Source organism: Nannospalax galili, unplaced genomic scaffold (assembly GCF_000622305.1).
Source record: "Nannospalax galili isolate Female #2095 unplaced genomic scaffold, S.galili_v1.0 scaffold679, whole genome shotgun sequence".
Taxonomy (NCBI): domain Eukaryota; kingdom Metazoa; phylum Chordata; class Mammalia; order Rodentia; family Spalacidae; genus Nannospalax; species Nannospalax galili.
The window spans coordinates 569,624-595,309 of NW_008343462.1; the positions used below are offsets into that span (position 1 = coordinate 569,624).

A 25,686-nucleotide genomic window follows, 5' to 3' on the forward strand; every position below is an offset into this window, starting at 1 on the left:
TGAATAAAAATATTTTATTGAATTTCAGGAACTTGGTACTTTTAAAAATTCCAAATCTTTGCACACAGATCACCTGTTTCTCTACAACAGCAGACACTTGGACCTCGAGATTGTCACTTCTCTCCTTGTGTCGAGAAGTGTAGAAAATTCCAAGTCCTGACGTTCCCCAACCCCTTCTGAGCTACTACGGCTATTCTGTGACTCCAGCAGAGGATGAGAAGTGGGGTGGGGTGTCTACCAAGGCCAGCTGTCTGTGAGCACACATTCTGTAGTGTGGGGATGACCTGTCCAGTCACAGCACATGTCCTGGAATGCACTGGAGCGGGGACACAGGCTGGGTTTCCCCTTGTGTTCACTGGTTCAGGGTAAAGCTGCTCAAGTTGTCTAGTCCCTGAGGGAGCTTAGAAGTTTGGTAAAGGTTAAACTGAGACTCCTTGAGCATTTCAACACTGAGGGGCCACAGTGCAGTGGGCGCGGCTGTATGCTACCTGTGGTGTCAGGGCTGGATGTCTCCACAACGGCCCTGTGGGCAGCAGCACAAAAGTCCAGCAGTCTGGTGCATGGAGACTCCCAGGGACTCAGCTGCACACAGCAACAATGCAGACTGGGAAGCAAACCTGCAGTGTGCCATCACCTGCGTAGCTTCAGGCCTCCCCTCCACACTTTCTACTCCTATGTAGCAACACAGCAGCGAGCCCACCAGACAGCCAGAGGCCGAGCGTGTGCCTGTGGCCGCAAGGACATACTTCACTGAGACCACAAATGCAGCCTTCAGAGACAAGGATGCCCTCCATCCTCAAGACTGGAGAGTTGGCTATTATCTACGGTCCCAAAGAAACCCTTCCAGACCCATATGGTCTGTCTGGAGCTCAGAGGCGATCAGTCTGCTGGCTCCCCTCACACGGGGAACATCTGCCCCAAGTCCTGGGCAAGCATGCTACACATTCAAGTCTCTAGATGCACAGCATAGCATGTCCAGCTGGTACAGCCTCAGCCCAGTTCCCCGCCAGGGTGGTCCCCCTCCAGCGCATGTTAGCAGAGGCCCAGAGTCAGGACCCATGTGCAGGGCACAGCACAACCTAAAGTACTTTGCAAATTGCAAACCTCTACAATAAGAAATACACATTCACGGTACCTGCAAAGCGAGGGAGGAGGCAGCCTGCCGTTCGGAGGGGCTCTGGCCCCACCAGGCTGTCGTCCCCAGACTACAGTCCAAAATCAGACCCTGCTCCGGGCACACACATTGTCTCACTCACGTGACGTCTCACCTTTATTGTAAGTGGCTGAGTTATAAATCCAGCTAGTGTGCGGTAACTCCATAATTTCAACACGCATCATCTGCAGTAACATTGTGACAGCTCCATACTGTGGGTGACACGCAATACTTAGAACAGACTTATCATATTTGGTCTTTATGTAAATAATAAATGTTTCTTAAATTGCCTAAATATACCATTCTGAGCCATACCATTCTGAGCCATTTCATTCTACCAGGAAAAATACAGGGTTTTCCCCTCTCTTTAAAAAAAAATTAAATACCAAAATAACTACATTTAAATAAATAACGTTATGATGATGACATTAAAAAACTCACAATGAGGCTAATGTGCTCTGTCTGCTGCTCAGCTCTAATCCCACAACACTCTGGAAAAGTGGGTGGTACTGCTGAGTGGAGGGGTTGCCCGCCTCCCACCTCTCCTCACCCGTCCCTCTCAGTTTTCTTTACTATAGGACAGAAGTCAGCCTTGGGGCTTCATTCTGGAAGGCCAGAAACACCTACTGAGAATCAGAAAATGGCCTGGAGGCTTCTGACACTTCCAAGACCCTCCAGTTAACTGGCAACTTCTCCCCCACAGCTCTGGCCACGGGTATGCTATGCAGACAGCAGGTCAAGACACTAGAAGCCAGTGCCGACCCCTAAGACTCCTAGGACATAATAGACCCCAGGAGAGATCTATGACCTTGGTCTGGAAGGGTATGTAACGAAAGCCTGGCTCTGTCACTTCAAGCATACACAATACATAGGAGACTGGTTTTACTAGAGTGGGAAGTTATGCCAGGGACAAAGTTAACAGAAAGAAACAGACAAAGGCCCCGAGTAAGAGCAGGTCCGTGCAGCCTACATACTGGCACAGGGTGGGTCAAATTCATCAGGTAACTGCTCTAAACAGCAATGGGCAGAGGTCCTAAAGGAGTGCCACCTCCACGCCGGCAGGACAGTCAAGAGCAACCATTCCATGGGCTGAAAACAAACCACAGAAACAAACAGAATGACGCTCTTCCCCCCAAATGAATCTAACATTTCCAGAGTAGAAATGGAGTGATGTGAAATGTCAAAGACCCCATTATTTTGTAAAGGAAGTACACCTCAAAGTATTCTAATTCCACGTGTGACAACAAAATACTGTCCTGTCTCTCAGCCGCAGCCAGTGGGTCCTGGGAGGGCAGCGGGTGGCTCTGGCTGTCCCCTAGAGAAGAGCCAGCCCAGTAAGATCTGCCTGCAGCATGTGCTGCATCTTCAGGAGGCTTGGTGGTCCTTCAGGGCCTGGAGTTCTTGCGTGTAATAAAAGATGAGCCCAGCCAGCGCTCTGTGGGAGACGCCACCTCTGGAACCAGCGCTCTGTGGGTCTGTTCAAGTGTAGCTTCTGTCTTTAAGGAGTTCTAAGGCCACCTGGGTTCATGTTTCAGTGCTGAGAAGGGAAGTCCAACCGCAGGGCCCTTGACCCACTGAGAGGATGCGCTCCCGCCTGGGTGAGAGGCAGCGTCTCCTTTTGGCACCACGAAATTGATGTCTGACATAAGAAAAGATCTCCTGGCAGCTAGTTCTGGATGCCCTTCTCTCTCACGACTGCTGGTGGCGCATCTACGCTCAGGGCGATGACAATGCTCTCTCTCTCCTCCCCTTTGATCCGCTTGAGCTCTGGCTGCTCTGCTTGGTCACCATTCTGGCGCTTTGTGGGTAGGGACGCTGATGCTGATGCATGGGTTGCCAACATATGGAGAGGACTCGCCACTGCTGAAGAGAGACAGTGAATCAGATCCATGACTCTTGCACAAACCCTTGATCCCAAGGGCCATCCCAACACTCTAGACCCACGGGGCCTTACAGAGAACCTCAGGGATGGCCCATAGGCCCAAAGGCAGAATGTCCTAGGCAAAGGGGACCTGGAAATCTACAACAGGCCAAGGCGTTCCTAGAAAGCATGCAGTACTCAAGAGATCAGTATTGTCAAGACAGACAGGGAGGCCTCTGCCGACCTAGCGCATTCCCTATGAAGAGAGAACAGGGTTGTTCTGGCTCTAAAGAGCCCTCTCTCATCTGTTCATTCCATCAGTCCAAAAAGCATTTCTCTAGAAAGACAACACCCTTGACTCAGTGGGTAGAGGAACTTGTCACCAGGTCTGAGGACTTGAGTTGGATACCCAGAACATACACTATGGAAGGAGAGAACTGACTCCCACAAGTTGTCCTCTGACACCCCCCCCCGCCCCGCCTCACATAATAAAAAATGTCTTTAAAAAAAGATGCCTGCTGGCGCGGTGGTGCACGCCTTTAATCCCAGCACTGAGGCAGAGGCAGGCGGAGCTCTGTTAAGTTCAAGGCCATGCTGGTCTACACAGTGAGTTCAGGACAGCTGGGGCTACAAGGAGACCCCCCCCAAAAAAGACACTTAGGACTTTAGAGCTGAGCCTCCAGCTGAGACATGGGGCCATCTTGCAGGCTACCTGCCTGAGGCAGAGCAGAACGATCCTCGGGGTGTCTATGATGCTACTGTAACAGATGAGATAAATGCTGCGCAAAGTACACTTCCTGCCCAGAGATGGGCCTCACTACCTCAAAGACCCGGTGGAGGGAGAGTGCCGCCTCACCCAGCTCCCTCTGCAGCAACGCTAAATCTTTTCTAGTTATGGCCTGCCCAGCAGGGTCTCTCTTTTTTTTTTGGTCTTTTTGAGACAGGGTCTCCCTGTAGCCCCAGCTGTCCTGGAACTCACTATGTAGACCAGGCTGGCCTTGAACTCACAGAGATCCGCCTGCCTCTACCTCCATGTGCTGGGATTAAAGGCGTGTGCTACCATGCCGGGCCAGGGTCTCTTTTAAAACTGGTGATCTTCCTGCCTTAGCCCCTTCAGCTTACCATATCAGTACGTGCCACTACCCCCGCCCCAGTCACTCTTCTCATACGTAAGCACACACTTGTGACTATGAAACCCTGGCTGGCTCTGTTTCTCTGGAAAGCCCCAATGCACAGTGTGAACAGGAGGCTGCCACTGCCCTTATTGAGCTTGAGACATGTAAGCTGTCAAGGGGCAGTGAGACGTAAGCTGAATATCCCCCAGAGAGCACAATGACCACTGAGAGCCTAACCCCAGACCCTCACAGACCTTGTTCACAGCCCATGGATCAGGTCACTGCCTAGGGAAGGAAAAAAACTCTGTCCTCTAGCCAAGCTACAGATGGAGCCCACACACCCTCTTGGCACCAGTTAAACATGAATATTGCTTGCAGAGGCAGTCAAAACCCTGCTCCCGTCCACATGCAGCTTCTCTTTTTGCAGTGCTGGAGGGGTCAAGGGTCTTTTGCATGCTAGCCAGGTACTCTCTCACTGAGCTACACTCCTACCCCATGGACATGTACTGTGAGCTGCCCTGGGGACTGGGAAAACTCACTCAAGTCTGGGAGGGACATGTCCTGTCACTGGTGGCAGTGGTGTTACTGGGTCCATCTGGACAAAGCCACAGCCACTCACCTTAGGTCTTCCTGATGTGGAAGATGCTGAGTTTGGCTGAGTACCTGGTTGTCCCTAGAATGGGTTCTCAGGACAGAAGGGCTGAGATGCTGGGAATAAGGCTGAAGGCGCAAGCCATCAATCTAGTTCTCCCATGGAACTTAAGATTCAATTCCCCTGCCTCATGTGAGAGGTGCTTTCCCACAGCCCCAGCCTATGCACTTGGCCTACAACTGATGCCTCCACAGAGGTCCTGCACTGCCACCACTGAGCTATGGGAGGGCAGGCAGGGGATGAGCTCACACATGAGCCCAGGGCTAAGAAAGAAGCCTCAACTAAATCCCTACCTAGCAGGGCCATGAGACTGGGATGTCAAGGGAAGCTGCTGTGCTGGTCCTCAACCCCCTGAAGGTTCGCAGACAGCAGAAAGACCGCAGGAGGCTCACCCAGAGGAAGATGCACACACCTGAGAGCATCTGAGCACCAGCGTGGGACACGTCACCACCATGGCTTCAACACACTGCCACTGTTTGGGTGGGGGTGGAATCCTGGCAGAAAAGCTGTTCTCATGGGACTAGGCCCATTACAAGTGGGGGAGGGGGTCATTATAAAAGAACTCACACGGCACCCATACCTCCTGTCACATGACACAGCCAGTGCCTTATAGTGGTCTCCCTGGCCTCTAACCCTCAACCAGTAAATTTCTGTTCATTATGAATCTAGTACTGGATATGGTCACAGTAGCATAAATAAAACAGAGACCTAATGGTGAAACTTGACCTCCAAGAATTTAGGGTAGTGCAACTGTCAATTTGGAGACTGAAATGAGAGGCTGAGAAAAACTGAGGGAATCAGCCAGCCACGAACCCTACGTGCATTACTCCACCTAGCCACAGAGGGCAGCAGAGTGCACGTGTGCAGGCTGGAGGACATGGGCACTGAGCACACAGGCTAGAGCAGGTAGTCAGAGCTATTGAGGGCTGAGCTCTAGCATGTCAGACATCGACCCAGTGCTAGCCTGCTGTGGGGTGACCCATTGGGACAGTGAGGAAACGGAGCTCCAGGCAGTCGTGATGCTGGGAGCTGAACTCAGGTGCTCTGCAAGACCAGCAGGTGCTGCTTTTCAAGTACGGAGTCATATCTTCAGGCCCCATGTACTTTAAAAAAAAAAACAACACCTTTACTGTGTGGGTGCATGTGCCAGTTTGCTGTGTGGAAGTCGGAATTTGCAGGAGTCAGTTCTCTCCTTCTACCATGTGGGTTCCTGGGATTGAACTCAAGTCCTTGGGTTTGGCACCAAGTGCCTTTATCTGCTGAACCATCTTGATGGCCCAATCCTCAGTACTACTAGAAAAACAAAAAATGCATAAGGCTCTAATTTGCAAAGAGGACCCTGAGGGACTGGGCAGAAATAACCCTTGAGCCCCATGAGAAGATGGCCAGGTCATCCCTAAAAGCTCGACTGTCTCCCAAGCACAGGAAGTCCCAGGCGCCAGCTACACAAGCCCTGTCCCACCTCTCGGGTGTTATGAGTGTTAACACTGCCCCAGCTACTCAGGAAGACATGACTCTGCCCTGGTTCAGGAACCAGGGGTCATACCAAACTTTCTGATACAAGAACTTGAATTTTTGAGTGTGTACAGGCCAGTGATGGATGTCCTCATCTCTTCATTTTGAGGCAAGGGTTCTCACTTGGCTTGAAGCATCCAAATAGGATAGTAGCCAGGCATGAAAGTCCCAGTTGCCTAGGAGACCAAGATTAAGACCCAAGGACTAGAACATGACAGACACGAAATCAGTCACAGAACCACACCCCAGTGCTTTTAAAGCACTAGCCCCAATGATTCTGCAGTCCTCACTGAACAAAGAATGAGGCACAACTAGACTCCTTAAGAGCTCTGCTGGGGCAGGTGGGGGTCTGGGGATAGCTCAGCGGTGAGAGCAGCTGCTGCTCTTCCAGAGGACATGGATTTGGTTCCTAGCACCCATTTCCAGCAGCTCACAACTGCTTGTGACTCCAGTTTCAAGGGATCAGACACCCTCTTCTGGTCTCCAAAAGCACTCGCACACATGTGGCATGGCACACAGGCACATATACACAAGGCAAAAAAAAAGTCTTAAAAAAGCGTGTGTGGGGGGAGCAGAGATGGCTCAGCAGTTAAGAGCACTGATCACTCTTTCAGAGAACCTGGGTTCGAGTTACAGCACCCACATGGCAGCTAACAACTGTCCAGTTCCAGGGGCATATGACATTCTTCTGACCTCTGTGGTCATTACACATGGGTGCACTTACATACATGTAGGCACTCATATACGGGAAATAAAAATAATAAAATTAAAGACATTCTGATCCCCCTCGTCTCTATGAGACAGCTGCTCCCTTTCTTCATGTCTTCAATATCTCCATGGGAGAAACGCCATCCCAGGGTGCTTAAGAGGGGGTGCTCCACCAGCCAACCTTTGGGCTGCTCTGAGGCTTTCCCTGGCCATCTGTACAAAGTAAGGTATGTTCATCCTAAGGGGTGAGAAGCTCTTCTCTGTGTGATGCATCTCTAATACATGGCTTCTTAAACTGTGGGTCACAACACTCAACATGTATGTTGTCAATATGTAGTGACCCAAAAATCACTGACTGAGGTGTCTCCAGCTGCTCATGCCTATGCTGTAACCTCACAGCCTCGCTGCAGCCTCTGTTCTGAGGACACACGAGCACTCTGCGGAGCTCACCCCTTCCCCACCAGCCAATGCCAACAAAAGCTGCCGGATACCCCAGCTCAGACTCATGACTCTTGTATGTTATGATATGTAGTGTTTTTACTACACCTACATCCTTTTATGCCATTATAGTAACAAAGTGGTTTAATTATGGAAAACACACATACTTCCCTACCATTATCATTTCTCAACATTCAGAAATCAAATTAATGTATCTTTCGATTGTACTGTTAATTTTTTAAAAAATATGTAGCCCCAGACTGGCCTCAATCTCATAGAGATCCACCTGCCTCTGCTTCCAAATGCCAGAATTAAAAGCATGTGCCACCACACCTGGCCTAAAAATAAGTATTTAAAAATCATTTAATGAATCTTGGATTGGCATTAAGGCAGCATGTCCAAGTTTCTGAAATGACCTGTTCTGTTCTATGTACATGGGAGGTGCTGATGACCCAGCAAGTAAAGGTGCTTGCCACCTGCCGATAAAAGCCCATGTAAAGGGGGCAAGACAGAATGGACTCCACAAAGTTGTCCTGACCTCCTCATGCTGAAGTATAAGCACCCACCCACGTATCATGCATACACCCACAACAATTTCTTTCTTTCTTTAATGAGCCAAACTTTTTATTTGTTCATTTCTTGCATTTGAAGTACTCTTATAAAGTCAGGCCCCTGGCCAGAACCTGGATCCAGATAAGAGCTGGACTCCAGACAGGAGCCTGACTACAATAATTAAGTACAGCCAGGCGTGGTGGTGCACGCCTTTAATCCCAGCACTAGGGAGGCAGAGGCAGGCAGATCTCTGTGAGTTCAAGGCCAGCCTGGTCTACAGAGTGAGCTGGGGCTACTGGGAGACGCTGTCTCAAAAAAAGAAAGACCAAAAAATTAAAAATAAATAAATAAAATAAAAACCCAAGTACAGATCAACTCTGAAAAATGTGAAAATGTTTTAAGGCTTCCATGTACCAAATATTAAGCCAGATTTAATTCTTTATGAAAAATAAACAAGCACATACATCTCATTAGTATACAAAGTTGATTTTGTCTTTTTAAATATATTTTATTTATTATTTTTATTTTATGTGTGTGAGTATATTCCCTGCATGTGTGTTTAAGTGCACTTATGTGGTGCAATGCCTGTGGTCAGAAGAGGGTGTTGGATCCCCTGGAACTAAAGTTATGGACAGTTGTTAGCCACCATGTGGGTGCTGGGAATCGAACCCGGGTCCTCTGCAAGAGCAATCAGTGGTCTTAACCGCTGAGCCATCTCTCCAGCCCCTGATTTTGATTTTAATAAACAGCAAAACTGGGGCAGTGAAATGGCTTAGTGGGTTAAGTGCTTGCCATGCAAGCCTGATGACCTGAGCTCAATTCCCAGAATTCACTTAAAGGTGGAAAAAAAAAAACAACTCCACAAAGGTGTCCCCTGAACTCCACGTGTGTGCCACAGTACACACACAAACATAAACGCAGTAATAATAAAATTTAAAAACCTGCCGGGCATGGTGGCACATGCCTTTTACTCTCAGTACAGGCAGGCGGATCTCTGTGAGACTGAGGCCAGCCTGGTCTACAAGGCAAGCTCCAAGTCCACTGGGGCTACAGAGATTCTGCCTCAAACAAAACAAACAAACAAACAAACAAAAAAACAACAAAAATCAAACATACCACACACACAAAAAACCCAAAATAACAACAGCAAAAACCTAGCACGATTGTATGTACACTAAAGAATCTTAAGTGTTGTGATTACTTGATGGTCAACTGGTGCCTTAGTCACTCTGGAAACAAACCCCTGGGCATGTCTGTAAGGGACTTTCTGGACTAGGCTCACTGGGTTGGGAAGATCCATTCTAACTGCCCTCAGAAGGAAAAGGAGCAAGTGGGCTGAGCCCCAGCATCCAAGACTGTCTGCCTTCTGACCACTGATGTAATGTGAATGGCCACCCGCTCCTGCCACCGCAAGCTCCTGCCACCGTGATGGACTGGACCTTCAACCTGTGCATCAAGATACATCCTCCTCCCTCCTCAAGTAGCTTCTTCTCAGGTGTGCCACAGCAACAAGAGTGACTAATAATTTTGACTAATAATCTGCACACCTATTTGATTTGTGTCTCTGTACTCCTGGGGTGCTATGAAAATGTATGGGGTGAGGGGGTGGCAATGGAAAGCTGAAGCCCACTCTACCGGAAGCCCTGGATGGCCAGCTCCCTCATCAGCCCCCACTCTCCTGTAGCATCACTGCACTGCACACAAAACACCCAAGTCAAGACAGAACCAAACACTGAACGCCTCCTTCCATGTATCAAGGACCTCTGCTCCTGTTCGCAGCTCCTGGTCAGCCAGTGCAGGACGCGGATGGGATGGATGAGGGCTTCTTACCATTGTTCACCTGGCTGTGCACCGCTGTGGGAACTGGCACCACGTGAGTCCCATTTTGTGTTACAGTTTTTATAGGAAGCTGGTGTTGACCTAGAGGCGCCTGCTGTACTATGGTGACTGTCTGGACAGGGGTGCCCTGTGATGTCTGGATGATTCGGCTGGCAGCGCCTAGTGTGGCTTGGCTAATTGCAGGAACAGGCTCTACTTTCACTGAAATCAAAGAAAAGGAAAAGAGGTGACACAACTAAGACTAACCTCATCGGTGTAAAAACCAAGTCACGCACGGGTGCAGGTCTGTCATTCCAAAATGGGTGGCAGAGGCCTATCACTGCAACCACTGTCAAAGACTGGGCAGGAGAGTTTCAGGTTTAGGGCCAGTCCGGGTTAGAGAGTAAGTTCACGATTAGTCTGGGCAACTTAAATCTGTGTCTCAAAGAGTAAAATTAAAAAAATAAATAAAGGCTGGAACATAGCTTAGTAGGAGAGTGCTTGCCCAACATACACAGGCTTTGGGTTTGATCTCAATGCCTAAAACCAAGTAACAGTGGGTTGAGGACACAGCCTAGTGATAAAGGCTTTTCTAAGAGGTACCAGGTCCTGGCCTCAACATTTAGCCCTGCTATCCCCAACCCCTCAAAGGCACTATGAAGAAACAAAATCCAAAGTATGCATTAAACTTGTCGGACAAATGACCTTGTAGCTCTCTTAAAAAAAAAAAAAAACAGAAAAGCTGACGGACACATCTTTCCTGCTCACCTTTGACTTCTTTGTGGTCACCATTCTCTTGGGGTTCTGCCTTAGGTGGGGCCAGCACCGCAGCCTGAGCGACCACAGCTTGTCCAGCAACTGTGTATGTGTTTGCTGGGGCCAGTCCAGCCACACTGGTGACTGATACTGCTGGTATCTGGTGGACAACATGTACCGTCTGCACGACGGGTGGCTGAGAGGTGGAGGTGGTCACTGGGGCTGCAACAGTGTAGGTGACAGGCTTAATCGCTGGGGGTAGCTGCCGCTGGACAGTGATTAAGACGGGCTGACTAGAGAGAGGTGACCCTGCTGGGAAGAAGACATGAGCAGTTCTGAGGCTCGCATGCCGCTGGCTCTACAGTCCCCATAGAGCACCGACACGAATGTTACACTTTAATGCTTAATGGCGCACGCCTTTAGTCCCAGCACTTGGGAGGCAGAGGCAGGCAGATCTCTGTGAGATCAAGGCCAGCCTGAGCTACATAGCAAGTGCCAAGGTGCCAGGTAAGCTGGGGCTGTAGGGAGACCCTGTCTCAAGAAGACCAAAAAAATAAAATAAAATAAAAAAATCCAGGATGGTACTAACAATGAGAGACATGTGCTGTCTTAACAGAGACGATGAGTCCCACCTCTCATTACTAACAAATGCAATCTCCGCTTTGTCTTGATTCCGGGTAACACCCCTTCCAAGTTTTCCTCCTTCCTGAAAATGCCACTGTGACATACAGGAAGAAACCACGCTTGAGGACCTAAAGACAGGGCCGTTCTCACTCAGGAGCAATACCTTCATCTTGGTAGGCAGAAGCACGGCACTCAAGAGCAGACCTGGGCTGTCAGAGCCTCTGTCCTTTCGGTTCTCAGTGAGAGGCAGACTCAGACGTCAGCAGCTGAAGACCAGCTGCCGGCAGGGCCTCTCTGGGCCAGTGTGTTCAGTGGTCACATGCACATTTTCCCAACCACCTGAGTACTAGTTTGGACACATTTTCACACAACATTTAAAAAAATCCCTCAGGACACACATTTTTTAATTCTGTATCGTGGCTTTGCAAGTGAACACAAACGTGCTTCTGTCACTTTGCTCTAATCGATGTTTAGTTTGTCTAATTTATTCTGCTGGAGAAAGGGCCATCTTTTTCAGGAAACTTTTTGTTTTTAATTACACAACTGAGAGATTAATTCTGAATTATTTTTTCGTTTTGTTTTTAGAAACAGGGCTTCACTATGTATCCCAGTTTGGCCTTGAACTCACAGTGATCTTGCCTCAACCTCCTGGGTGCTGGAATTACAGCCTTGCATCATCAATACCTGGCCGCTGATTTTTTTGGGGGGGGAGGGGGATCTTTTTGAGAGGGTCTCCCTCCAGCCCCAACTATCCTGGAACTCACTATGTAGAGCAAGTTGGCCTTGATCTCACAAGAGATCTGCCTGCTTCTGCCTCCAGAGTGCTGGGATTAAAGGCATGTGCTACCATGTCCAGCTGATTTTCTTTTTGGGGGGGGGGTGTTTTTGAGAAAAGGTCTCCCTGTAGCCCCAGCTAGCCTGGCACTTACTATGTAGACCAGTCTGTCCTTGAACTCACAGAGATCTGCCTGCCTTTGCTGGAATTAAAGGCGTATCCCACCATGCCCAGCAGCTGATTTTTTTTTTTTTTGAACACTAGTTTTCCCAAGCCCACCAAAGCACCAGGTGGAAGGCATGAGGGCTTCTTAAAGCTTCAGCCACCACTTCTCTGCCAACCGAACACATCTACACCCAGCCCGTGCCTGACCTTCTCCTGCTGTTATCTCACCTGGTGCACTCTGGGCAAACCGTGCCTCCTGGATGACGGCAAGTTTGGGCTGTGAGGCGCCAGGCTCAGGCTCCAAGGGGGCCGGGGAACCTTCCCTTGACAGACTCTCAGGGGTCTGGGCGCCACTGGAGTGAGCAGACAGCACTCCTGCATGGTTGGGAGAAGCCGGGGCACTCCTGGGTCACCAAAAGAAGACAGTGGATTTTCACAGTGATGCGCTGGAAAGAACTTGTTTCAATCTCACTTTGCAAAAGGGAGTCCTCTGCCTCCTGCCACAGACTGCAGTTCTGAGTCTAACTTTTCTCTGTGTTGGTTTGTGGGCTGAGCTGGACACTCAGCGGGGCTCAAGTGGCCAGAGGGTGCTCAGCTGTGTGGAAGGGCCAGTGCCTTCTCCGAGCAGCTCCTGTGTAGCCACAGAGCAGGAGCCAGCAGTGGGCAGACTGGCGGCTTGCTTAAGGGTTCTGCTAAGTTCATCTCTTTTTTGATTAAAAACAGAATCAATGAAGAAAAAGGGTCTGAATTTAAATGAGGCAAATGAACAATCTTTAGATGATGGAGCTTTAAAGAACTGTTTATACGCCAACAGAAAGGAAAACTGGCCTCATGACCGTGCCAACTTGAGTCTAATGACTCAACAAGTGCATCAAGTTCAAGGAGGCAGCAAGCAGTTCAAGGTGGATTAAGTTACACGTTACAATATGAAACAAAAACACAACTGATACCTTTACCAGCTCCCCAACCCAACACCAAAGGCATCGCAGGCTTTCATTACTAAAAGGAAGCTCTGCCAGCACAGACGACATTACCAACCATGGGTGTGGTTTGCGGTTCCTGGGTCCTTACCTAGAGGAGAGCGGTCCCAGGGGGGTTCTAAAGCAAGGCACGCCCCTAGGCCGTCTCTTCCTAAAAGCCTGCTCTACCAGCTTGCTCTCGGAGGCAGGATCTATCCTCCAGAAGGAGCCTTTGCCTGGTTCTTCCTGGGAACGCGGCACTTTGATGAAATAACGATTCAGAGACAGATTGTGGCGAATTGAATTCTATGAAACATAAAAAAATATGCAGAATTCATATAATTCTTTCCTGAGAAATAAAAATGTGCCCAAACCTTAGTGTCTTGTGAAGCAGAAACCTAATGCTCAACTGCAGACCTGACTTGAGGTTTCAAGGCAGTGCTGTGGGGAGGGAACAGTTCATCTCTCCTTGGTGAGTGGCTCTGGGTCAGAGCCCTCGGTGGTCACAGCCCAGGGAACCCTGGTGGTGCAGGGAACCTGGGCAGGAGAACAGGTAAGGACCACCATTTCTCCTTTCAAGGTAGGAAAGAGGCCGTCCTTGACTAACCGCCAACAGCTGACATGAGCCACTCCTTTAAAACTTACGTCTTGCACAGGATTAGCTGACAGAATCTGCCATGCCATTTAAAGAAAATTAAGTATTTTTCAAGTCCACAAAGACCAGGAATTACAACTAACACCGCCTTCCTCTCACACACGTGGCTTCTATATTCACAAAGTACCACCACATGCTTATTACCTGAAGCTCAAGAATCATCCCACTGGGTAAGCAGAGAAAAGAAACTCCACCATTCTCTCTACTTCCAAAACCACAACTACAGGATTTTTAGAGTCTGAGTGTGATCACTACTGAGGCACAAGCAGGATGAATAGCTACATCTCACCGCCTTACATTACTGAGTATTTTTAAAATCAAAGTTTCAAAATGGTAGTATCTCAAAATGAAATCTGAGGCTATCCAAAAAGCCCCAATTTTCTAAATTCACCATTGACCGCTCAGAACTAGTCATGGTCTAAAGCTCTGAACTGTCACTGGCGGCTAAGAAATCAAACACATGCTCAGTATTACTTTACAATCAACTAGTTGCAGGTAGCAAGCAAGGCCTCTGACTGCTCTGTGGACCTGAGTTATATCATGGGCAGCGTGAAGAGGCCTGGCTGCACCTGGCTCACTGAGATTTAGAATATCTTAATGACCAAATATATGTGTTGCTAATAACTAATCTTTGTTCAATGTGAACTCTGAAACAGATAGGGAGTTGTCAACCCAAAAAAGACACTACCTGCAAAGGGCAGTCTTCACAGCTGCCTGCAGGTCCCTTTGCTACACTGCCCTCGGCGGCGCTCAGGACTCCAGCCCCACACTCATAGCACAAAGTCACAGTGTGAGATGCTCCACAGCCCAGCTACACTGGCCCACGTGAAGCCACTTAGATGGTATGTGACTAGCAGAGAATGCAGAAGCAGGAGCCAGGCTTTCTACCCATGGGACGAGACCCAGAACAGGACCACGGGCGGGAAGGCTGCCGCTCTGCGGTCACTAGTGCTTCTGAGACTCAGAGATGCTCACAATAGGGAGCTGCTACTTTCAGTTCTGAAGATGTAACAGCCTAAGTCACAAGAGGCCAGCTTCTCCCTGACCACCCCTTCTACTGACTTGCAGACAATACAAGGTCAGATTCATAGTCACCTGCGGTTTTGCAATCAACACACTAGAAATAGGAGGAAGTGACCAAACATTTATTTAGTTTAGGCACAAGCAGCAAGGTACCCATTTTCAATGTAATTTATGGCCTATATAAGGTGGTCAAGCCCAGATGAGTTCTTCATTCTAGTCTTACATGTATGAAAACAGCAACTACTGGACTCAGAGAAAGAATGAGTACTAATCCATCAATGTTAAATATGGAGAGACGACCTGAACCACCAAGCAACTGTCAGCCCAGAGCCATTACTAATGGGCTGCTGTCTAAGACCCAACCCTGAACAGGGTAGAGAATACTAATAGTTTTCAATTCTCACCAGTGATGCGTCCTCATAAAACCAAGGGCAATGCACACAGAAGACCACAACTGTAGAGAATAAGAGTGCAGAGTGTGTCCTGGGACAGGACCCCTATATTGAACCCCACCCACCTAGGGGCTCAGGAACCACTGCAGAAGAAGGGGCGGAAAGATTATAAGAGCCAGGGTTGGTGCATGACCATAAGGAAACAAGAGTCTTCTAGGCCTGTGGGTATGAACTTCTTCATAGGATCTTATAGCAATGGTGTCAGCAGGCACAAGATCCACGCAAACTCAACCAGACAAAAACCCAGCACAGAACTGGGGAAATGGGCAGCAGGCCCCAACCTTAGTTGAAGAACTATTGGCAGCTGATCACTGCGGGGTGAGGGAGAGTTGATTTTTAGAAAAATTTTATTATTGTTTTATGTATATGAGTATATTGCCTGCATGTGTGTAAGTGCACCCATGGAGGTCAGAAGAGAGCGTCAGATTCCCCTGGTACTGGAGTTACAGACACCTGTCAGCCACCACGTAGGGGTAATTGAACCCGGATCCTCTGTGGGAACAGCCAGTGCTCTTAACTGCTGGGCCATTTCTCCAGCCCTCCCCCTTTAAAAAAAATATTTACCTATTTTGGTCTTTTTGAGACAAGGTCTCCCTGAAGCCCCAGCTGGCCTGGCACTCACTATGTAGACCAGGCTGGCCTCAATCTCAAAGAGATCCACCTGCCTCTTCCTCCCAAGTACTGGGATTAAAGGTGTGCACCGCCATGCCCGGCAGCCCTACACCTCTTGAATGGAGTTTGTCCCTGTTCAGTTCTACCTAGTACTGAGCACTGTAGTATAAGTGTGCTTCCAGAATTCCAGGGCTGAAGGCTCTACTAGCATTGGTCCCTTCATAGACCAGTAGTCCAGTCTTTTCATACATTTTTTTGAAGTTACAACAAACAGCTTTATTCTGGGCTGGGAAAAGTTATAAAATTCTAGTAATATTTTTTTTGTGGGGGATTTCTTTTTGGGACGGGTCTCCCTGCAGCCCCAGCTGGCCCAGAACTCACTATGCAGACCAGGCTGGCCTCAAACTCAGAGATCCACCCGCCTCTGCTGGGATTACAGGTGTGTGTACTACCATGCCCAGTTCTCTAAGAAATCATTTTGAAGCAGGTATAGTGAACTGCATTTGTAATCCCAGCTGTCGGGAAGACTGGGGGAGGAATATCACAAGTTTGAGGCCAGCTGAGGCAACACAGAGAGGCTGGGTAGGTGGGGAGGGGCTGGTGCGTGTGCGTGCGTGCGTGCGTGCGTGCGTGTGTGTGTGTGTGTGTATGTGCTGGGGAGAGACCGTGGCAGAAAAATGTAACTGAAAGAAAGAAAGATGTTTTCTATACAATCATTCTATCTCATTCTACGCTGGAGTTTCCTAGGCAGATTATCAAAGAAGTTGTTCCAAGGGTAAATACTGTAGAATTGCGGGTATGGTGGTGCATGCCTGCAATCCCAACACTCGGGAGGCAGAGGTGGGCGGATCTCTGTGATTTCAAGTTCGGCCAGGTCTACACAGTGAGTTCCAGGCCAGCTAGGGCTACAGGGGAGACCCTGTCTCAAAAAGACCAAAAAAACCACCACCACCACCACAAAAACCCATAGACTCCTAAGGGCAAGACTAAGAGGCGTGGTGGACATGGGAGTTTGCAGTGGGTAGAGCAGCACTCACATGTCAAGGCTGGAAAAAAGCACCATGCTGCTAGAGAACAAGACTCAAGCTGAAAATATGCGCACACGTGTGTGTGTGTGAACTTGCATGTATGCGTGCGTGCCTGTGTGTGTGTGTGTGTGTGTGTGCACACGATCTCCAGAGAATAATCAAGTACCGTTCCTCAGAGGCCAAACACCTTGCTTTCTGAGCTAGGGTTTGACGAGCCCAGCACTCAGCTTTTCTACACGGGTTGAGAAGACAGAACTCGGGTCCTCATGCTTGCATAGCACGTACTTTACTGAGCTATTTCCCAGTCCCTGAAACCCAAGTTTCTTAGATGGGCTGCTTGTTGAGCTTTTTTCTCTCACAAGAAGTTAGAATAAGGCTGACATAGGTTCGAAGTGATCTTAACTTTTTGGAAGAGCAGCTGAGCTCTGAACTATAAAAGAGCACACAAAAGTCAGTAATTCAAAGCCAATGACACAACTGAGGACAGAAATTGGGTTAACGTATATGCCCATGCATCAAACGGGCTCTGGAGCAGGCAGTCCCTCTCCCACTAAGTCATCTGGAGCCAGGAGGCATGAAACATCCCAGGAGCAGCCTCACTCAGGGGAGAGACGCAGTCATCCTTACGAGCCTTGATCTAGACAGAAAAGAACATGTCTGAGTAAAATCAAGAGTTAACGGCAATTCAACAGTGCAGCGTGTGCAGCCTGCATCACATGGTGCTTCCCTACCCTCAGTGCATTATGAAGTCACTCCCAGGAGCCAGTGGGAATTGGTGCGCTGCTCTAGGGTCATGTCCCGACACCTGTGGCAGGAGCAGCCTACCCTAAACATTCAAACTGGCCTTACCTTTCCACTCTTTTTAGCAAGAAAACTTTGTGGTACTCAGGGTTTCTCAAAGCAGTACATGCTAGAAACACTGACATGACCAACCACAGCACAGTCTACTTGAGCTTTCAGAGATACCACTCCAGAAGCTCAGGGAACCAGTACTTTACATTATCAAAAGTTTTGAATGTAAAAAATGCTTGGATCCAACCCACCCCATCATGTTCACACTGTGACTGTACTCCAGGGAGCTTCTGTCATGGTCACGGAGCATGGTGCATGAAGTCTACTGCTATATTTTTCTTTGGGGTTTAATTACCATATTGTTTGCTTAAAGCAAAAACTTTTTTGGAGGGAGTGGTGGTGCACTGAGATCTAGGACATGGCAGGCAATTCTCTACCACTGAGCTGCACAAATGTCCACAGCTGTGCTCTTGCAGGTTTAAGTGTAGCAAACTGGAATTTATTATACATTATGTTAAGGGCTCTGACAGTAGCAGAATATAGCAATTCTCTAAATCCAGTGTCTTCCTGTCAATGAAGAAGCACAGGCTTACATGCCCCAGGAAGAGCTCAGCACCAGAGGAGATGGAGTATCACTTTCACCTTCCATGATTAAAGATCCTGAGTCTCTTAAGCGGGAATACCCGGGAATTTATTTGGAAGGTTTTGTTTTTTTTTATTATAACATTTAGCATCTTCACTTAAAAAGATGTTTTCCTTTCCATCAACAGAAAAGTTACCTCTTCCCCAACCACATTACTATGTCACATGGTTCAACAGCAACATTTTTTTGAGACAGGGTCTCCCTGTAGCCCCTGCTGGCCTGGAACTCACTATGTAGACCAGGCTGGCCTTCAACTCACAGAGATCTCCCCGCCTGTGCTAGTGCAGGAACTAAAGGTGTGTGCCCACATGCCTGGCTGACAGCAACATCTTTTAAAAGGATCTTTACTCATCAAACCAAAGCATCAAAGCAATGTTGCAGCCACTTATTTCATGAACTAAAAGCCATGGGAACACTTCTGTATATCTTTTAATATTCTGCATTCTAAACTTAGCCTTTCCCAAATACCTCGATTTGGGAAGTTTCCTACATGTCCAGTAAATGGCCTCACAGAACAGTGTGAGACATGTGCAATGCACAGTTAAAACTCACTGGTCCACAAGCCACAGTCTCGCAGCTCTGTGCACTGACTCCAAGTGTTGTCTAGGAAGTGGCTAGAGGTACAAGAACATGAGATGGTGGGCTCCCCAAATTAAACTGGGTATGCTCTGCTCATCTGTGTTATATATGGACCAACTGGAAAATTGTCTTCTGAAAATTGTTTCTGTATGAAGCTCAAAGCTTCTGTACCCCATGATGCAGAAGTGGATGAGGATGTAGGAAAATGCCAGAGAAAAGAATGGGTTTCACTTTGAAATTCTACATCAGACACAGAAAAAATGAACTACCCTGGTCCAAGAGAACAACTCCAGCAACACGGGCTTTATGCAACCCAGAGAGAACCATCTGTTTTCTCAGAGAGTGAAAGCCCAGGTTTCAATTTTCTAGAGAACTGCCGCTGCTCTCTTCTGTCCGGAAGAGCAGCACACTTCCTCTGACCACCTCAACACTCGACGGCAAGCCGAGATGGACTTACCTGCCAGCCCTTGTCTGCAGTCCTGTAGTACGGGTAATTTTTCGTGATATGTGTATAGATTCCATTGAGGGTGAGCTGTTTGTCAGGAGCCATTGTAATTGCTTGTACTATCAACTGTGCATAGGAGTAAGGTGGCTTTGAATCGTCCTGTGTTAGGAAAAAAGTGAATGAAAATTTACAATGTTTATAAGTGTTTTACCAATGTTTTACATTGTGAAAGTAGTATGATCTTGAAAAGTTAGACAAATACATGGGAAAAATGTAGAATAACATAGAAAAAGATTAAAAAGTCACACGGGAAAATCTAAATGCCAAGAACAAAACAGTGGAACTGAACAAGGCCACAGACCTCAGTGGAGTCCAGGGCACTACACAGCCAGCCTGTGAGGGGGAACCATCATGTCCAGGTGTGGAAAGGAGTGGAGCAAAACTGTCCAAATGCCCGCCCACCGCAGGTTCCGCACATGCCATGTCTACAGCTGTGACTGTAAAGGAGCCAGATACAGCCTGACTACTTGTTGCAGCACTGGGAGCTCTCAGTTTGAGACATCTCAAAATCCCACATACACCAGCTCTAGCCTCTGGACAGAGCTCCCAGTTCTTGTATGAACTTCTAGAAAATGTACAGCAGCACCGGTAAACAGCTAAACAACATGAATGGAGAAGCCTGCAAAAGACACCTGAGCTGATCAATCACACTCAAGGGCCGGGGTGGAGGTGGAGGGCATTCGGAACAGAGAAATCACAAGACCGTGGTTTGGCTGTCAGCACTGTAAGGAGATAGGTGCCGTTTATAATAAAGTTTTTTAAAAAAACATTAGGAGCTTGAGAAGTAGCTCACCAGTTAAGAGCAATTAATACTCTGTAGAGAACCTAAATTCGATTCCCAGCACCCACTTCATTATCACCTGTGACTCTAGTTCCTGGGGATCCAATGCTCTCTTCTGGCCTCTTGTGGGCATCTGAGATGTAGGGAGACACTTACAAGTAGGCAAAGCACTCATACACATAAATTTTAAAAGTTCTCTAAAAAAAATAAATAAACTATTACTGTGCTACATAGTTTCAAGTTAACTACAGAGACCACCCTATCGCAAAAAACAAACGAGTAAGAACAATGCTCTAGGGGCTGGAGAGTTGGCTCAGTGGTTAGGAGCACTGGCTGATCTTGCAGAGGACTCAGGTTTAGCTCCCAACACCCACATAGGGACTGACGACCATCAGTAACTCTAGTTCCAGGGAATCTGGCGCCCTTTTCTGGCCTCTGAGGGCATTGCACAATATAAGTATACTTACATCATGCAGGCAAAACATACACATAAAAATTATAATACACACGCATGATGGCACACGCCTTTAATCCCAGTCTTCAGGAGGCAGACGCAGGTGGATCTCTGTGAGATCCAGGCCAGCCTAGTCTACATATGGAGTTCTAGGACAGCTGAGGCTACAGGAAAACTCTGTCTCAAACAAAACAAAACAGAACAGAACAAAACAAGAAAAGAATAGCACTCCACTACAGACACACTTAAGGGACAGATGCAAAATCAGAGGGATGAAGCTACAGGCAGGAACAAGGCTGATGAGGACTGAGACGGCCTTGGCTTTGTCCTAGAAGCTGATGGTCCAGGGATCATGGTCATTCTATGCAGAAAAACTCAACCATCTCTAACACCAACATCCACAAGACCACCATGACCCTCTTTAAATGACTAACTTTTTCCAGCATTTAGGCCACAACAGTCTCAAAGAACCAAAATAGTGAATACCTGAGCCTGAGATGTGGCTGAGCTACAGTCCTTTACCCCACGGCTGCTTGGAGGGCAAAGCCTCTACCCCTGCTCAGATGGCCACTGTGTTTCTATGGCTTTTTTCTTGCATGTTTCTAAAGACATTTTGTTTACTCTGGGAGAGTTGGTTCTCTCCTTTCACCATGTGCATGCCAGGGATCAAACTAAGGTCATCAAGTTTGGCAGGCAAGTGCCTTTACCCACTGAACTATCTTGCCGACCCTAAACCTAAAAATGTGGGGTTTGTTTGTTTTGGTCTCACTGTGCAGCCCTGGATAGCTTGGAACTCACTGGATAGACCAGGCTGGCACCAAGATCCACCTGTCTCTGTCTCCTGAGTGCTGGAATTAAAGGCATGTTACCATGCTGGGCATAAAATGCTTTTAAAAATAGATATTTTTAAAGCCAGGCATGGTGGCCTTGAACTCACAAAGATCTGCCAGCCTCTGTCTCCCGAGTGCTGGGACTAAAGGCGTGTGCCACCACATCTGGCTAAAAAAAAAGTATATTTATTATTTTTAAATTTTGTGTGTATGAATGTACTGCCTGCATACATGTAAGTGCATGCATGTCATGCGTACAGTACTTCTGGCAGTGAGAAAAGAGCATTGGCTCCCCTGGAACTGGAGTTATGGGCGGTTGTTAGCAACTATGTGGGTGCTGGGAATCAAACCTAGGTCCTCTGGAAGAACAATCAGTGCTCTTAACGACTAAGCCACCTCTCTAGCCCCACATAAAATGTTTTTATTGAAAAAAATTTAACCCAGAAAAGGCTCAGAATGTAGTTTTGCAAAGTGAACATCAGTACAGCCAACACTAGGTGGAGAGAAAAACAGCCAGCACCCAGCAGGTCAGCACCTGCACCGCCTCTGCAGGCCACAGCTTCTGCCTGGCAGAGGCCACCATCAGTCCCAGCTCTGTAACTATGTCCTTCTGCTGTGACCTGCTCCATGCCAGCACCTAAGAAGCATCCTGTGCACAAGGTATGTAGCTGTGATTCACTCATTCACACGGCTCTGTTGTGTTCTCTGTGAATGTTACATCTACAGATACCCAACTGAAAAAATATGTACAGATTTTCTTATCGATCTTTCTTTCATGGCACCTACATCAACAGCAAGTATTTCATCTATTTCCTTGCCGGCCACCATAATCAATCACCGCTGCTTTCAATTTTGTGTCTTCTATGAACTTTTGTCCATTACTTCACACAAGGTCCCAGGAAAGAACACCCAGGATCACAGTGTCACCACTGCCCAAAGAAGGACAGGGCCCCCTCCAAGGTTTGTGTATAAGTAACTTTCAGACTTTGGGATAGTGAGTGAACTTCCCACATCACTTTCCTGGAACACAAACGCATGTTTCGGAAAAGCTCCACAAAGACCAACGTCTTCTCTGTCTCCTGCTGCCTGCTCAGCTCTCAGCACTGGGACTGCAGGCCCTGGAGTCTTCACGTATGTGCTATGAATGACTAAAAGAATGCAGTCACAAACTAGAGAGCAAGCTCAGCAACAACACCAGAATCAACCCACACAGACGCCCACATCCCTGATACACCACATGGTGCTTCTCAAAAGGCCCTGGTTGGGCTTATCGGACACACAGGTGATAAATAGGACAGTGTCTAATAATGTCCCCCAGGTCCAGTTACAAGATATTTACCTTTGGGCTGTCTCCACCTGAAGCTTCCTTTTCATTTTCTGGCTGTGAACTGTCAGCCATTAAATTGAGGTCAGATGGTATCACACGGCCCATTTTGTACCCTGAAGACCCTGCTCCCCGAGGACTGGATGGGCAGGAGTTTGCAGCACTGTGGAAGAAAAGAGGTCTACTTTAGTCCACCCCAGAGTACACATGGTATTGCACCTCAGTGACTGGCTTCCTCCTGTAGCCTGAGGCTGGTCTCACTTTCCCTGGCGTTCAGCACTGGGGTTACACATCTAGCTAAAACGAAAACTTTCAGAACAGCAGTATGCACTATGAAAACAATGGATTCTTAGGAACTCTTTGTGATATCTAAGATCACTTCTAGCAGTGTGGAACAGAGTACTTGCTTCTGTAAGTGTGAGGATATGAACTGTAAGGATAGTGTGAGAACATCCCGTGGCCGTGTCTCATTCATTCCACCAGAGCAAACTGAGTTTCTAGATGGTTCCGCCTCTTACCAAGGACCCAAATACCATGTGATGAGCCCAGGGGCATAGAAAATATGGTCTATGAGCCCCTCCCATCAGGGAACATGAGGACCACCAATCTGTGATCATGGGATAAATTTCCATTAGCTTTTTTGTTTTTGGAGACAGGGCCTCACACTGTAACTAAGGCTGGTCGTGGCAATCTTCACGCCTCAGCCTCCTCAGTGCTGGGATTATAAGTGTGCGCCATCACAGCTAACATGAACTTAATTAAAAGTGAATTGTTTTTAAAGGTTGATCTTTATGTGTGAGTGTCCCCTGAGTATTTGCATGTGCAGCTTGTTCACGAAGTGCCTGAGAAGACCAGAGGCATCGAATCCCTGCAACTGGAGTTACAGGTGGTTGTGAGCCACCAGTGTGTTGGGAACTGAACCCAGGTCTTCCCAACGAGCAGCAAGTGCTCTTAATCACTAAGCCATCTCTCGAGCCTCCTACTTAGTGCCCCCCCACCCACCACTTCCCCTTTCTGAGACAAGGTCTCACTATGTAGCCTTAGCTTGCCCGGCTCTGTAGACCAAGGCTGCCTCTCAGCCTCCAGAATGCTGGGATTAAGGGCATGTGCTACCACATTACACAATTTACTTATTTTTGAGACAGGTCTCATGTGGCCTAGGTTGTCCCTGACTGCTATTTAGGGGAGGACGGTCTTGAACCCTGCTTCCACCACCTGAATTCTAGGATTACAAGTGTGACCACCATGCCAAACTTCTAAAATTCTATTTAGGTAAACAAGTACAAGCAATTTAAATCAAAAGCCATAGGGGAAAAAAAACCTAGACCATAAGCTAGGATAGAGAAAAGAGAATTTATCTTACCAGAGATTTTATACTAGTGTATTTCTTAACTTTTGCATTTACTTCTATGTAGAAATGGATTGGCTGATATCTTGAATGAAATAAAACATTATAGTTTAGTTAAAAAAAAGAAAAAAGAAACAAAAGAAGTAATTACTTAGAAGTGCAACCCTGACCACTGAACTCCCTCTGTTACCCACACACAAAAGAGAGCTGGTGCTCAGCTCGCGGACTGGGTCCAGGAGAGGCTGGAGAGACGGAGCTGAAGCTGCAACCTACTTCTTGAGTTGTCAGGCATTTAGATCTCCATTACAAACCCACTCTCCACTAGAAAGCATTCCTAAGTAAAAGCCAGAAATGGCCAGGAATGGTGACCCGTGTCTTGAATACCAGCATTTGGGAGGCAACAGCAGGCTACCTCTGTGAGTTTGAGGCTATCCCCTAATATAGTGAGTTCCAGGCCAGTCAGAGCTACATACTAAGACACTGTCTTAAACACCAACCCATGCCTTTAATCCCAGCACGGGGGAGGCAGAGGCAGGCGGATCCCTGTGAATTAGAGGCCACCCTGGTCTCCACAGTGAATCCAGGCCAGCAGTGACTACAGGGAGACCTATCTCAAAAAGACCAAAAACCCCCAAACAAACAAAAAACAAAACCACCACCCACCCAGAAGAAAAGCAGTGGAACGCTGCAACCCCTGGTACTCCAGGTGCTTGGAGGCAGGACTGTGATGGGGCTAGCCTGGGCTACATAGGCTTGTCTTGGAAAAAGCAAAACCTCACAACCCTCCAACATATAAGAACTACACTTCACAGAGAGCCTTCAGTGGTCTCCTGGTAGCCAGCTGCAACGAAGATGGTGGGGTCGCTCTGGGAGCTCCTGTGTGACTAAAGACCCTGAGTGCTCTGCCTCTGGCTTCCGCTGTACCTGATGGTTCCAGTAGGGGAGGGAAGGGGGCTGATGAGGTGGGCCATGGTGTCCGGAATGCTAATGGTCAGGGGTGAGATGTGTGGCTGCACAGGCTTCACTGGTGACTCGGGCTCTTCCTGCTTCTCTCTCTTCTCGCTGGACAAGGCTGTGAACGTTATCTTGATGTTTGTACTCGGAAACCTGAACGTGCACCTAGAAAAGAACAGCTACAGGTCAGTGCGTGTCTGCTCCCCACCAGAGACCCACGGGCACTGTAGGTAGGACACAGGCCTTCCCCACTTCAAAATCCATCCATCACACACTCCAAGTCATTTAATGAGCAAAACTATAAATGAGGCATTTCATGGTCCTATCTGGGCATGGTGGGACATGCCTGTAATCGCTCTCTCAACGAGAGAGAGAGAGAGAGAGAGAGAGAGAGAGAGAGAGAGAGAGAGACAATATAAAGACACAAACCTGTCTCATCACTAAGCCACGGACAGATCTATGGTCATCTTATTCAAAGAGACTTGACAGGGAGGCTGGTGCACGCCCAGTGTCAGGTAGTGTAGGAGTGTAGGAAAAGTCACTTGAAGCCACAAGTTCAAAACCAGTGAGAAAAAAACCAGCATTCCTATCATTTTCAGTCTTTTTTTTTTTTTT

At 47.9% G+C, this 25,686-nt stretch overlaps 1 protein-coding gene across 3 annotated transcripts in view; it reads right to left on the reverse strand.

Moving 5' to 3' along the window:
- Nucleotides 1-25,686, reverse strand: part of Foxk2 (forkhead box K2) — a 62,308-nt gene continuing 36,622 nt past the window's right edge. Inside the window, exons 2-9 of one of the 3 annotated variants that reach the window (XM_008839656.3) lie at nt 25,042-25,236; nt 22,785-22,932; nt 19,333-19,479; nt 13,204-13,397; nt 12,361-12,536; nt 10,581-10,877; nt 9,825-10,034; nt 1-3,016 (exon numbers count right to left, since the gene is read on the reverse strand). In XM_008839656.3, coding sequence (XP_008837878.1) covers nt 2,820-3,016; nt 9,825-10,034; nt 10,581-10,877; nt 12,361-12,536; nt 13,204-13,397; nt 19,333-19,479; nt 22,785-22,932; nt 25,042-25,236 — 1,564 coding nt within the window. In that variant the 3' untranslated portion in view covers nt 1-2,819. Of the gene's footprint in view, nt 3,017-9,824; nt 10,035-10,580; nt 10,881-12,360; nt 12,537-13,203; nt 13,398-19,332; nt 19,480-22,784; nt 22,933-25,041; nt 25,237-25,686 lie in introns of all 3 variants that reach the window. The other 2 variants (XM_017799788.2, XM_017799787.2) reach the window with 2 other exon arrangements.